At 47.7% G+C, this 13,843-nt stretch overlaps 4 protein-coding genes across 7 annotated transcripts; 2 read left to right on the top strand and 2 right to left on the bottom strand.

Annotated features, from left to right (window-relative positions):
* Window positions 1-230: 230 nt before the first annotated feature.
* On the bottom strand, window positions 231-3,552 carry Xpd (general transcription and DNA repair factor IIH helicase subunit Xpd). The gene is made up of 8 exons (XM_020946663.2): window positions 3,459-3,552; window positions 2,948-3,405; window positions 2,761-2,891; window positions 2,480-2,700; window positions 2,035-2,416; window positions 1,684-1,965; window positions 1,350-1,628; window positions 231-934 (listed from the first exon to the last, which is right to left on the bottom strand). The coding sequence occupies exons 1-8, from the start codon at window positions 3,461-3,463 to the stop codon at window positions 383-385; spliced, it is 2,310 nt and encodes a 769-aa protein (XP_020802322.1). The 5' UTR covers window positions 3,464-3,552; the 3' UTR covers window positions 231-382.
* LSm1 (U6 snRNA-associated Sm-like protein LSm1) lies at window positions 1,273-4,484 on the top strand. Its single transcript, XM_020946665.2, has 3 exons — window positions 1,273-3,824; window positions 3,889-4,073; window positions 4,148-4,484. Exons 1-3 carry the CDS (start codon window positions 3,770-3,772, stop codon window positions 4,319-4,321), a joined length of 414 nt encoding a protein of 137 aa, XP_020802324.1. The 5' UTR covers window positions 1,273-3,769; the 3' UTR covers window positions 4,322-4,484.
* On the bottom strand, window positions 4,431-5,598 carry hng1 (hinge1). The gene has a single exon (XM_020946664.2). It carries the CDS (start codon window positions 5,465-5,467, stop codon window positions 4,511-4,513), a length of 957 nt encoding a protein of 318 aa, XP_020802323.2. The 5' UTR covers window positions 5,468-5,598; the 3' UTR covers window positions 4,431-4,510.
* Isha (Insulator su(Hw) mRNA adaptor) lies at window positions 5,598-13,490 on the top strand. Of its 4 annotated transcripts, XM_020946645.2 has the most exons (10): window positions 5,598-5,921; window positions 6,245-6,847; window positions 7,010-7,279; window positions 7,437-7,589; window positions 7,649-7,771; window positions 8,692-9,022; window positions 9,956-10,708; window positions 10,780-11,283; window positions 11,350-11,643; window positions 11,986-13,490. In XM_020946645.2, the coding sequence occupies exons 1-10, from the start codon at window positions 5,892-5,894 to the stop codon at window positions 12,936-12,938; spliced, it is 4,014 nt and encodes a 1,337-aa protein (XP_020802304.2). In that variant the 5' UTR covers window positions 5,598-5,891; the 3' UTR covers window positions 12,939-13,490. The 4 variants fall into 4 exon arrangements, with proteins under 4 accessions (XP_020802304.2, XP_086684255.1, XP_086684256.1 ...); XM_086828129.1 differs by lacking the exon at window positions 7,010-7,279; XM_086828130.1 differs by lacking the exons at window positions 5,598-5,921; window positions 7,010-7,279; window positions 8,692-9,022 and having other exon boundaries at window positions 6,647-6,847.
* Window positions 13,491-13,843: the final 353 nt, after the last annotated feature.

Below are 13,843 nucleotides of genomic sequence, written 5' to 3'. Positions count from 1 at the left end.
GCCAATCAACTATTGAAGTTCAATAAAAAACGCAACTAACAAGTATAGATATATAGTTACAAACACAAGTGCAAGAGCAAAGCTCGAGCTACGCTGCGCTTGCGCCCTTTCGCCGCCTTGAGCAGCCCCGTTAGTCATGCCTGCGAAATTATAAATAATATTAATTAGCCATTAATTGGACATTTACGTCCGATTTGCATGGCAGCCAACACAAACAAAAAAGATTTAACTTTTAAATTTTCCAGCCTCAACGCTGCGCGCTTCGCTTTTAATGGCATTCAATGTCATTAGCTGACGGCTCACCGACTTGAGTTATTCCCGGAAGGCGGTGGTCGGACAAAGAGCCGGTTGGCTGAGCGAGTAAGCGAGCACTTCCCACGTTTTACAGCTCCTGCACCTCACCACCCACGCCCTGTTTGCCCTGCGCCTGGCGCTCGAGCTTCTCCTGCTCCATGTTCTCCAGCTGGGCCAGGGTCAGCAGGGAGATACCCAGCTGGTCCTCCCGTGTGAAAGGCTGCGCCATGCGTCGCAGCCATCGTCGAGCCAGCTGCACGGCCTCCTCTGTGCTTAAATTGCAGAAGCTGTCCACGAGATGCTCCTGAATCCACTTGGGTAGACGTGACCGCTTGTCCTGTCGCGAGAAACGCTTGTCCGCGAAGATCATAATACCATAGTCTGTCTTACCGCGCAGCGCCCGGCCCACACATTGCGCCGCATGCCGCATGGCATCGAAGGTCAGAAAGTCATTCTCACGTATCTGAAACTGATCGCGGAGGTAGTCAAGCCGTGCCTTGAGAATGCGCGACTGCGTGTACACGTAGGGGATGCCGAACATGAGCACCGCGCGACCATAGTGATGGTCGAAATCCACACCCTCCGAGACCTTGCCACGCGCCACAGCCAGCAGCACCGCTCCGCGACCACAATCGCAGGCCTGCAAGTTGAAAAAGGTTTAAGTCAAGTTTGATTGTAATCGCTGTACACTCTTGCAGAAGCTTCTAACGATCATAATCAGAATGTTATTGTTTATAGGTAAATAAGTAAGAATAAGTATTTTTTATCTTTTGTAAAAAGAAAGGTTGCATGATTTAGAGATTAACTAGTTTCTTTACAGATAAGCAACAGAATTTGTAACACGTTCCTTCTTTTCGAAAAGTATAATTGCAACTAGATATAATCTTATTATATTCTCTATAAGTCAAAGTCGGTTATCAAACGACATAACCAGCGCTCTGACGGAATCGAAATGCTCCATTCTAAAAAAATGTGGCTAAAAGTGTGTGGACGCTAACTAGGCCAAGCTCATTCGGAGAGAAGCCTTAGCAGTCACAAGTGTTTGAATAGCTCACCTTAACATAGTTCATCAAGGCGTAGCTCGTCTCGGCATTGTCCTGGGTTTCAATAAACAGCAGCTTGTAGCGCAGCAAGGTGTCAACAATGCCCTGATCATACCACGAGGCCACCACAGACTCCAAGTACAAGTAGGATGTGAAAAAACAAACAATGCCGTCAGGCACTGTCTTGGCCACCTCCACTAGCAATTGGCCATAGTTACGAATCACAGCGGTGTCCTCCCTCGTCTCGAACTTGGAGGATATAGCCACCTGGTCGTTTCCCTTGGACACGATCTGCTCAGGAAATATTATTATACTAATCGGTGGCATAAATGGTAAAATTTAGTACCATGGGCAGTAGACACGGACGAGCCAGCGTCATGGTAAAGCTACTCATGACCACAGGATCAAAGTCGAGAATCTTCGGGTACATGTCCATGGGCGACAATGTGCCCGAGGTGATAACAACCGTCTGAAAACGCCCGAAAACTGGAGCCATAGCTATGGAGGAGTCCAGACAGCTAAAGTGCAATATGGGATTCGATACCGTAGGCGTTTTATCGTCAAAGGGTTCGATGATAATGGTAAAACCTTTCGTATAGGTGGATACCAAAGTGGCAAAGTGTGTGATCTAAAGTAAGGAGAGATATATATGGTTTTACTTCCCAATATAGTTATAAAAGTGCGGCATAAAACCCACCAGAGTGAGAGCTCCGAACTCTGTCAAATCAGTGATCTCAAGGGTGCGCAGCAAGCTAGACAAACGTTCAGCACAGAACCGTAGCGGTTTTCTTTCAATGCAAATCTTGGAGGAAATATCCTTGAGGAACCCCGCAGGCGACTCCTGAACCACATGATGGACTCGTAGCCTGGTCTTAATATATTCTATAAAGCGGCGCAGAAAACTGAGAAAGTGGTCGGCGTTGCGAATGTTTCCCGGCACCACCTCTGTTAGCACATCATTGGGCAGAACAGGATTGGCCAGAATCATGTCTGTGTCCCGCTGCACACTGGCATCTTTCAAGCCCTGAACCATGCGCTGGTACTCCTCGTTTAGGCGATTTGTGTCCTCTTCACGAATGCTGTAAGCATGAGAAAAGACATTGAAATCGCTTGCATAAATAGGCTTGAGGATAGATTCTTACTCCTGAACCAGTTTGGTCAGCTGGTTTAAAGCATTTGTGCTTCGCTCCACGGTCCGTCTGTTGATTTTAACACTCATCGAGTCTATGCACACGTTGTCGATGTTGTGCGCCTCGTCGAAAACCACGCAAGACTCGCGGCTCATCTCCTTGGATACCACCTGGGCTATCTTCGGATCCAGCAGGTAATGGTAGCTGTATACCACAATGTGGGCATGGGCAATCTGGAGGGGGACAACACTACACTATGTAAACAGTCCCAGGGATTGGGCATCGATGCTTACTGCATAGCGGGCCAGAAAATAGGGACACCAGTTCCGTGATCGACCGTACTCCTTGAGATCATCGATGCTATACACTCCCACCGGCAGTGTGGACTCCTTGCCCTCCAAGCTGAATCCCTCAAAGTACTGACCTGCAAAAGACAATATATTAAGTGCTGGAAACCGGAAATCGGCAATACACCCTTACAGATAGGCGTCTCTGTGTCCATCTCGTGCCGGTCGCGAATGTAGCTGGCCGTTAGGCCATAGCACTTGCCGTCCACCGCCTTGCCCTCGCGCTCTTTGCTCACCTCGGGGTGGATGCACATGTTCTTACGGGAGCTGAGCACCAGACCGGTCAAGGGCGGCGGATTCGGACAATTGCGCTCGTAATAGACCATCAGGTTCTGCAGCTCGGCAATTACTTTCTCAATCTCCGGCACCGTGCGGGAGCAGTAGATTAGCTTGCGCACAGTCTCGGGGTGCTCCACCATGTAGGCAACGATTAGCGAGAGTAGCGTGGCCGTCTTGCCGGTCCCCGAAGGCATCTCCAGCAGGCAGTGGCCTTTGGCGTCCAGGCTCCGCTTCAGTTCCAGCATGTAAGCATACTGCTCAGGGTAGATGTACTCGTACGGGAAGTAGACGAGCAGGCCGTCTACGCTGAGCCTATTGGGGAGACATTAACGAGGTCCTTTCATTGATCCGACCCTGAAACTCACTTCATTTTACGTATATTTCGTGATATTTCTTGTTATTCCTGCAATGTTGTTTCTAAACCAGAGTGACCGTAGCATGGACCGCTTAAAAATACCACCGGGATCTTCAAAATACCACAAAGCTTGCCATGGATTTCTGAATTGTGTCGTATTTTTTAGGCAGTCTGGCATCGTCTTGAACTCTTCTTCGTTCATGAGCCATGATTGATCGAAAGCATCGATAGCACTATCATCGATAACAGCATTTGTTTTTTTTAAGGAAAAGTCTAAACTTTAGCCCTAAATTATTCGCGTAAATCTACCTCTATCTCCTCATGGACGATCTTAATCCCCTCGCTGGCACAGCTCATCTTCTGGAAGAGGTTGACAGTGAGTAGACGCGGCTGATTTAGCGAATTACATTGAACAGAGTCCTAAAACCGGCACTTTACAGAGAAGCTAATGGTTCTGTTGCGGGACGGACGGACGCTGATTGGATATCTGCGCTCGGTGGACCAGTTCGCCAACCTGGTGCTGCAGCGCACCATCGAGAGGATACATGTGGGCAACGAGTACGGCGACATTCCACGTGGAGTCTTCATCATTCGTGGCGAGAATGTGGTGTTGCTGGGCGAAATTGTAAGTGGAACCAGATACCCTCAGTATTCAGCTAGGTTTAAAAAGCACTAATACTATTTGCGCTCACTCGACAGGATCGTGAGAAGGAGCAAAAACTCCCACTCAAAGAAATATCCGTCGACGAAATCCTGGACGCCCAGCGTCGGGAGCAGGAGCAGCGACAGGAGAAACACCGTCTGGTATCCAAGGCGCTCAAAGAGCGAGGGCTGGCCGTTGACGCCAATATAATCAACGAGGACTTTTGTTAAGAGCAGGACGCTCTATTACTATTCAGAGATAGATTAAGCTCAAAGATTTGTCTAACTTTGTAAGAGCAGGTAGCTCTATTACTCTTCACAGATAGATTAAGCTCAAAGATTTTCGTCACTTTGTATATTTGTACTGCATTAAAAAACTATATATTAAAATCTATGTACATAAGTAGCTATGTAACCGCTTCAGCCAGTACCCGACCGCGATGCACCGCCAGGACCCGCACCTGCCCTGGTCCCGCTCTCCTCCAGTAGTATATACTTCTCTAGTATCTGGTACATCTCCACCTTTGCCTTGATCTTGTGCACGCGCGAGAGCTGACGCAGATAGGCGGCGATCGACTTGCAGAAGAAGTCGTCCTCCGTTTCCGAGGTATTCGGGGTGACTATCTCTGCGGCACATTGCTCCCGCTCCTGGCTCGTATTGGCCACGCAGACTACGTAGTCGCTTACGTTCTCTTGGCTGGGATCGACGGATTCGGCAGGCGGCACGACGCTTGCCTTGGCAGTGGTATCCTGCGGATGGAGTGTGACCACCGTACTGGATAGGGGCTTATTGTCGCCCTCCGGATCGAACTCTTCAAAACTCTCGTGATCGTTCTCCTCCTGTCCTTCGTCCGCCTCCACGAGCACTGAATAGGTCTCCGAATGCGTTGTCTGCACCTCCAGCTTGGTCTGATAGGACTGCTCCTCGCCTTCCTCATATTCCGGCGAGCCATGGTCCTCGATCAAAGTGTCGTTGTCCAGAGGCAGCCGGATTCGCCGCCGACGCATGTCCACCTTGAGCCAACCTGCGGGCTTCTGGTCCCTGTCCCGGTCGCGTCCCCGCCGCTCGCGCCGCTTTCGCACAAAGTCCCGCAGAAAGTCCATCTTTCGGAAGAAGTCATTGTGCCCGAACTCGCCGGTCGGATGCAGGCGCTTCTGCTTGAGCTCACGGGAGTAGCGGTCACGGAGGCACGTCCATCGACGCCGTGCGTCCGTAATAGAGATGTTGAGGACGTCCGCAACTTTAGCCCAATCCTCCTCCTTCCGCTGCGAAAGTCGGAAGGATGGTAGTTGAGGATCGTAGAGTGACGGGGTCTCACGAATGGTGCGAATTAGAAGGATGTCAGATTCGTCCAGGGGGCGGTGGTTGGAGCTCATGTTGATTATTTATTCTTTTTAATTATTATTTACGCTGGAGTCCTTTACAACACTTTTGGCTTGACACAGACTTATGTGCTGTGCAACACTGACTGAATTTACCACAGTGTTTGCCACAGTTTTCACTCAGTCTGGCAACGCAAGTTGAAGCTGCCATACCTTTTAGTCTTAGGTTGTCTCGATACTATCGATACTTAACCTGTAATATCGATAGTAAGTGTAAAGATAACAGGTGTGGCAACGCTCTGGGCAATAAGGCAGCCATTTTTTTCACGCTTTGTAAAAATCTTTTTAAAAGTCGTGAAAAACGCTGAAAAGTTTACGAAATAGCGATCGGCGTGTTGTAAAAGTTTGTGGATACCAATCAAAGCATGCAAATCTGAAGTTCGTGAGTGTCCGCCGTGAGTGAAACGAATAATTGAACATGGAAACTGTCGTGGCTTTCAACAATGAGGTAAGTTGGATGGATGCTGGAAAATAACGCCGGATGGAATGTCGGACGGTGTCCGAAGGGGCTGCAAAGCGTGCGGCTTGAGTCTGGAGGCGGTTACACAATATCCGGCCAGATTTTGGCTGGGTGGTGGGCACCGCAAATAGAGATCTCTCCAGGCAGGGCCCAGAATTTTTCCGACAAGCGCCGCCCAGGGTTGCTTTGCGCGGTGGCGCAGCACCCGATAACGATAATTGCCAGTCCCGGATCCCCTTACCCGTGCCGTGCCGTGCCGTGCACCATGCCCCATCCCATGCTCATGCCAATGCCATTCGTTTTCGTTGCAGCTCTCTGGACTCTATGATAGCCGGCCGCCAATTTCTAAGGCTAAGATGGCCGCAATCACCCGGTCGGCGATGAGAGCCATTAAATTCTACAAGCACGTCGTGCAGAGCGTGGAAAAGTTCATTCTCAAGTGCAAGCCGGAGTACAAGGTGCCAGGCCTCTATGTGATCGACTCAATAGTGCGCCAGTCACGGCATCAGTATGGCACCGATAAGGACGTCTTCGCGCCCCGCTTCCAACGCAACCTGACGGAGACGTTCGCCAATCTGTTTCGGTGCGCGCCTGAGGACAAGAGCCGAATTATCCGGGTGCTGAACCTGTGGCAAAAAAACAACGTCTTCAAGTCGGAGGTCATCCAGCCGATCTTCGACCTCGCCGACCCCAATCATCCCATCTATCACCAGATGCCGCCGATCGGCCCTGGCGGTGGCTCCGGCGGCGGCGTGGGTCCCGGTACCAGCAGTAGCAGTAATGCCCTTAGCTTGGCGGACATCTCAAGCGGCCCAAACGGGTTGCTTAACACCTCGGGCATGAGTGGCATGGAGATCAGCATGAGCAGTGCCATCGGAGACGACAAAATGGGAGGAGCCATGCCGGACTTGTCGGTGAGTGAAATCCTTCATTAGGATTGGAGGATTGGAGTCTGCCTACTAACACAACCACCCACACACACACACAACATCTCTACTGTCTGCTACTTGAATATTTCTCTCACTCATGTCTTGCTAACTCTAACAACACCTTTCGTCCTCGCTCAAACTCGTTAGCTGGGTCATGAGAAGTTCGGTGGTGGCGGCAGCGGCAGCTCCAAGCGCCACTACTCGGAGCAACATTACTCCAAGCGTCAGTCCGGGGCTTCTTGCTCAAGCAAATCCAGCAAGTCGCACCACCACAAGAGGGAGCACAGCAAGAGCACGCACGACCTCGATTACCGGGTGCGGGAGATTATCGAGGATGAGGATGATGGCATGCTGATGGCCGATGACCACCATTGCATGGGCGACGACTCGCCGCCCACCTCCTCCAAGCTATTAGACGTATGAGCCATTAACTTCTTGCATTTACATTTTTTTTTTCATTCACCATTATTCGTTTCCCTATAGTTTGGTAGTTTTGCTTAGTTTTACGCATATTATTTACCGACTTTTTATTGAAAATTTGTGTAACGTCTCCTTTGGCAATTTCCGATTGCAGAACAACAATCTCAAGCAGCTACTCAACGATCCCAACGTACTGCGGCAGCTGCAGACGCTGCAGAACTTTCAGAAGTTTAAGCAGCAGGAGGAGAACCAAAAGCACCGGTATCCGGACGAGGCTTTACAGCAGCATTTTCAAAATGTTATGAAGGTATGTAAGAGTCGTCAGCGTTCTTAGACATCCAATATCAATTATATCTATTATTTTAGGGCACTGCCGGCATGCCGCCTGGCATGGGGATGGGCATGGGAATGAATATGGGTATGAACCTCAATGACGGCATGGACCTCAACAAGGATGTGGAGTTCATATCGGAGCAGCAGACCATTGAGGTATACCTTTTAAATCTTTTCTCCTTTATCTATCTTAAAGCTGTGGTGTATGCTCTTGGCCATGTGATCGGATTGGAATTACTGTCCAAAAGCATAAACATAGCTCAGTATTATATCATTAGTTTATAATTGGAAGTCGCAACCAGATGCCACTGGTGCCTTGTGCTGACGTGCAGTTGAGCCGTAGAATATGTGCCATAAATGTTGTTATAACCGATGCAATTTCGGCGTGTTCAGAAGACCAAATCGATTCAGTTAACTTGACTATAATAATATAATTTTTTTTTGTAATATGCCTTTACAATTTCATTTTAAATATCATTCGCCTTAAACTAAATCCTAAATCCCTTTTGGAAGCCTACAAAAACCTCGTTTACACCATCCCTTATCCGCGCCTAAAAGTTAACTGAATGCTGCCCCTAAAGTATTTTTGAATGCCTATAATGGCAATTGCCAATATCTGAATATTAAGTCAATCATAAAGAATAGATGGTTTTATATAAAATACGTTAATGAGAAGCTAAAGGTAAGGTTTTGAAAGACCAGTTATGTCCGGCGGAACAACCCGTGTTGCCTGATGCTATAACAACGTTTGGTAAGTTCCTTAATATGTAAATTCAAGAATTCAAATCTTGCTCGAAAACGAAAAATGAAAAATGCCTAAAAAAAGACTCCACGGAATAGAATTCGTCGAAAGTGAAAGATAAAACAGAACCACACGTCAACACACGCCAAAGAAAGCTGTCTTTGTTCAGTCTAGTATGTCCCATCTGCCACTAATCCTATCCCAATCTCAATCCCAATTCCATTTCCGCTCCCGGACCCACTCAAATTTTTTAAGCTTATCGAAATGTTAACGTTTTTATCACGTATCCACTTCTCTCAAATTTTCTTGCAAACACTACCATCGACTCCAATAGGTGATCAACCTGGATGGTGCCGATTCGCGCAGTCCGACCCCGGACCGTGATCGATACAAGCGGAGCCGCCGGAGCAGTCGCAGCCGTTCTAGGTCGCCGCGCGGACGAGGCGCTGGCGGAGGCGGAGGAGGAGGCGGCCCGGGAAACGATCGGCGGCGACGCAGCTCCCGTTCAAGATCCCGCACTCGGTCGCCACGCTCCAGTCGGCGACGAGGATCACGGGACAGGGATCGCATGGAACGCAGCAACCGGGACAAGGAGCGAGACCGAGAGCACGAACGGGAGCGCCGCAAAAAGGGCCTGCCGGATATTAAAAAGGAGCACCTCAGTGGTAACTATGATTCGCGATCGGAAAATGGCTCTCAAAGAGCGCTCAAGCAGCTGGGCTCATTGAGATCCATTGTTTCCATCGAACTTTTTTTCTCCTAATCCGAAAGAAAATCCTTTTTTTTCTCTGCAGGCAGCTCCTTGGCTCAGTTGACGTGTGTGTTTGTGTGTTTTAGCTTTAGTGGTTCTTGAGCATATATAATGTGGCAAATTTGTAAATCTATGTACCCAATCCCCATGATAATGCGTTTTCGAGCAAGGTTTTTAATCGAACATTTATATAAGGAACACAAAATACTCCATGTACCATAAATAGGGTACCAATTTTGTATCATATGATTCGGTGCATGACTTTGTTTTAAGAACTTTAAGCGTTTCTCAGTAAAACGATTAAATTTGATAGTCTTTCAAATAAGCCTACACTAAATAGCATATTACTTATAGTGCAAACTGGCTGAATATTAAAAGGCCTATCTAGTCCTGTACGTTTGTCCATTTCTACGTTAAGTTTTGAAGCTATCCCGATAGCTTAACATTTCAAATATTTGTGTTGTATTTCAACATAAGTTCATCTTCTAGATATATAAATTTTTGTATGATTTGAGAATTAAAGTTTAATTTTATAATAATCAAATGATAATATAATATAACTACCCTATGAAACATAAAAAAAAATTAAATTGTTAGTTACTTAGTTCTTAAAACAACCTTCAACTGCAACATGCACACAGGTCAGCGAGTCAAAGGAACTTCCAGACTAGGGTTGTATGTCATTCGATATATCAAGCAAAATATCGAGTTATCTCATTTACATTAATTGCTATTTATATATGAATCTTGGCGTCAAATATCGATACTGTCTTGCATATCTACGTCCAAAGCATTTACATAAAACCCCTTCTAATCTTTGTTGTTTATTTTTTTCTGTAATCTACAGTGTGCAGTACTACGTTGTGGGTAGGTCACCTGTCGAAGCTTGTTTACCAAGAGGAGCTATCCGACACCTTTGGCGAATATGGCGATATAGTTAGCATCGATCAGATTGTGCCGCGAGGATGCGCTTTCATAGTAATGAATCGTCGCCAGGATGCCCACAAAGCAATGCAGGCGCTGAAAAATCACAAACTCCAGGGACGTGCCATCACCATCTCTTGGGCGGCCGGCAAGGGAGTGAAGAGCAAGGAGTGGAAGGACTTCTGGGACCTGGAACTGGGAGTCACTTACATTCCATGGTCTAAGCTCAGCACTGATACAGACTTTGACAGCCTGGAGGAGGGTGGCATGTTCGACGAGGACACCATGCCTGGATGGATGAAGCAGAAAATTAACCAAGTAAAAAATGTCGGAAAGGACAATAAGAGTACGCCCGTCGCGGATGCGGTACCCGTTGGTGTTGCGCCACCTGGCATGATCTTTGGCATTGATACGACTCAACCGCCCCCGGTGGGGCCCGTGGGACCAGTGGGAGGGCCTGTAGGTCCGCCACCAGGACCAGGAGCGCCGCCACCTCCATCGCTCATGGGGATAGTTGGCAGGGGTCAATTCCCGATGGGCCCGCCTATGGGCATTAATATGCCACCACCAATGATGATGCCGCCAACCAACATGCCACCTCCGATGATGATGCCAACTACCAATATGCCCCCGCCGATGATGATGCCACCGGCGATGATGCCTCCCGGATTTCCAGGTAGCTACTACTTCTGCAACAGGGTTGCAGAACTGAAATAATCCCGTATTTATATGTACAAACTATTGTAGGCATTGGTGGACCTCCGCATCCCATGGGCTTGCCTCCAGGAAATCCGTTCCCACCACCAGGTGCCACCTTGCCGCTACCCATATCCAGCGGAGGACCGCCATCGTCTGCAAATAGTGGCAACGTGAGCGACGATCAAATGGACATCGAAATGGACCTTGAGGAAGCTCCGCCTCCATTGCCGTCCCAACAGCAGGCAGCCGCCTTCAACCCATCGCCCAATAGTGTCGATGTGGCAGTTGCTGCTGTGGCAAACGAGATGTTCCAACAACGGGAACGGGAGCGGGATAGGGACCGCTCTCGAGGGCAAGCCAACTCGCGTTGGGGCGGACGGGATGAAGTGGTTGAGCAGTCGGATCGTTGGCGCCCCGAGAATGGCGGCGGTAATGGTGGACCGGGACCGGGACCTGGTCCAGGACCTGGACCGAACGCGGCATTTAATGAGGCCCGGGCGCGTCTAAATCTAAATCCTATTGATCACGGAATGCCCCGGCCAGACTTCTTGGGTAAGCTCAGATTACAAAAGTAAACCAATTTTGACAATTCATAAATATACCCTTTTCAACTTGCAGACTTTGATAATCGCGGTGGACCAGGGGGTCCGCGGGGCATGGTGGGACCGCGTGGGAGCCACAATGGCGGACCAGGTGGTGACTTTTTCCCGCCCAACATGAATCACAATCGATTCAATCAGCCCACCAGCCTAATGCAGATGCGGATTCCGCCGCCGGCTGCCTTCAACCAGCAGCGTATGGGCGGACCACCTGGAAATGGTGGTGGCAACGGTGTCGGACCCATGTTCATGCGGAATCAAGGGGGCGGTGGACCAGGTGGTCCTCCAGGAGGTGGACGACAACAGGGACCAGGTGAGAAAAAAGGCATAGGTTGTTTAACCGATTAAGAAGGTGTATTATTTTTTTCTTTAGATTCAAAAAATTCTGGTTTCTGAAATAAAAATGTTATTTTTTTAAACTATCTTCGCGAAAAATCAAATACCCATTATTTACACTTAGTCACATATATAAAGAGGATATATTTGTATATCGCCAAAAATATCGCGTTAATTATCACATTAAAAAAAATTGTAAAGTTCGAAACATTGTAATTCAAAATATTAAAAAAAAAATAACGCATTTTGTGTCCAAATATCCGTACATCGATATTTTCTGGCATGCTATGATCTTACTTAAAACTATTTGTATTTGCAGGTTTCTTTAATCCGCGAAACCCCTTTAATGACAACCAACAACGTGGACGAGGAGGTCCGGGAGGAGGAGGCCCAGGAGGACGAGGCATGGGCGGCGGCGGAGGAGGGCCTGGCCCCGGCGGTCGAGGTCGTTGGAGTGACGATGAAGACGAGGCCGGAAACAATTTCAAGCGCCGGGGCGGACCAGGAGGTGGTCCTGGTCCAGGCGGAAATAGGTTCCGTAGTGAACGCGGTGGAGAAATGGCTGATGATCGTCGTGCCATGAACTCACGAGGTGGTGGACGCGGGGGGCCACGAGAGGATCGTGAGCGTCCAGGCTTTGGCAACAGACGAGGCTCGAGGGACGACAACAGCCGTCATTCGATTGGCTCCATGGAAGATGGTAGTAATAAGATGGCTCCGGAGTCAGAGCTGAAACCCAAGAATGCAGATAACGAAGATTTAGCAAACGCCGATAAAAGCGCACCACCGGCTTCCTCGGAGGCGGCTGAAGACACCGAGGAAGATTGGGATCGAGAACTCCAGGACTACGAAGCGAGAATGGAGGCGCAGAAACCAGCGGAAGGTTCTGCTCATCATTCCTCGAGCGGCGAGCCCATTCAGGAGATTACGCAGACATCGGCGGAGGAAGATTTTGCAAAGCCAGCTAATGTGGCGAGTGATTCATCAGTCCCGAAACCACAAGCAGATGCATCTCCCGCCTGTACGCCGCTTTACGATGAGTTGCCACCTCCCACGGTCTCGGACCCATCGTTTCAAGCTCAGTCTTCGAGAGCAGATGAAGAAGTAGCAGATGGTGCTCCTGCTGCTTCTGCCCCATCGGTTCCGGAACCGGAGACTATTCACATAGAGGCTGCGCCCAAAGAAGAATCGACTCCAACACCTTCGGCTGCTGAGATCCAAGCGGAGGAGCCATCAGCGGATGCATCAGCAGCTACTGATGCCAATGCATAGGCGACAGACAGATCAAGTGAAGAACAAACGCATATTTGAGTAATTTCAAAAAGTGTAATTTATGATTTTCCTTACCAAGTAACTTAAATGTAATACATGCGAACGAAATTTTACCATTTTTATCCTGAGATTACGCAGCATTTGTTGACGAGGTTGGGTCGCGGTCGCTTTTAAAATCAGAACCAGTTTATTTCGCGTAACACAACTATAGATACACGTACGTACAATAGGAAACACAGAGAACTAGATATGTGGAGCAACAGATTTACAGACAGATATAGAAAATAATTAGCAAAGGAAACGAATTGTATGGACAGGAAATCGACAGGGGAGCATCGTCAGTAGACGTATTAGAGCCCAAGAAGAAACAAATCAGCAATCGCAAGGCAACACTTGAAATGTTTATTATTTTGTTATGTATTTAGTTTTAAGAGTCTATTTAACACTCAGATTGTTTATAATGCGAAGATATTAGGTACACGCATAATAATGTACAATTCAAATATACCTATACTATATCGGATACTATAAAATAAAAAGTAAAAACATCAATCGTAAGTTGTATTATTAAACTTAACTATTTAATATGAATTTCCATCCTATTGGGATCTTCACCCTTTGTCAATAGGGCTTTTCTATGCATTTTTATATCTAAATATAAATTTAAAATATTTTTGTTTGGGCTCTACAGTTGTTTAAGATTTAAATTCCTCACAAGAGTTTTCTTTCTTAAGCGTACATTTTTTCCAATTTATTTTCGCCTGGACCTCAGTATCACGGTATCAGAACATTTAAGTGGTAAGGAGGAATCGAAATTGTTTGGCTAATTAATAATTAATTCCTCTTTCGCCTTGACGTTTGCATATTTTTTTAAATTTAAGCGGCAAACAGCTGTGAAACGTTCG

Source organism: Drosophila serrata, unplaced genomic scaffold (genome assembly GCF_035046125.1).
Source record: "Drosophila serrata isolate PLE 108 unplaced genomic scaffold, ASM3504612v1 contig_184, whole genome shotgun sequence".
NCBI lineage: Eukaryota > Metazoa > Arthropoda > Insecta > Diptera > Drosophilidae > Drosophila > Drosophila serrata.
This window is presented reverse-complemented; position numbering and strand designations above follow the sequence as displayed.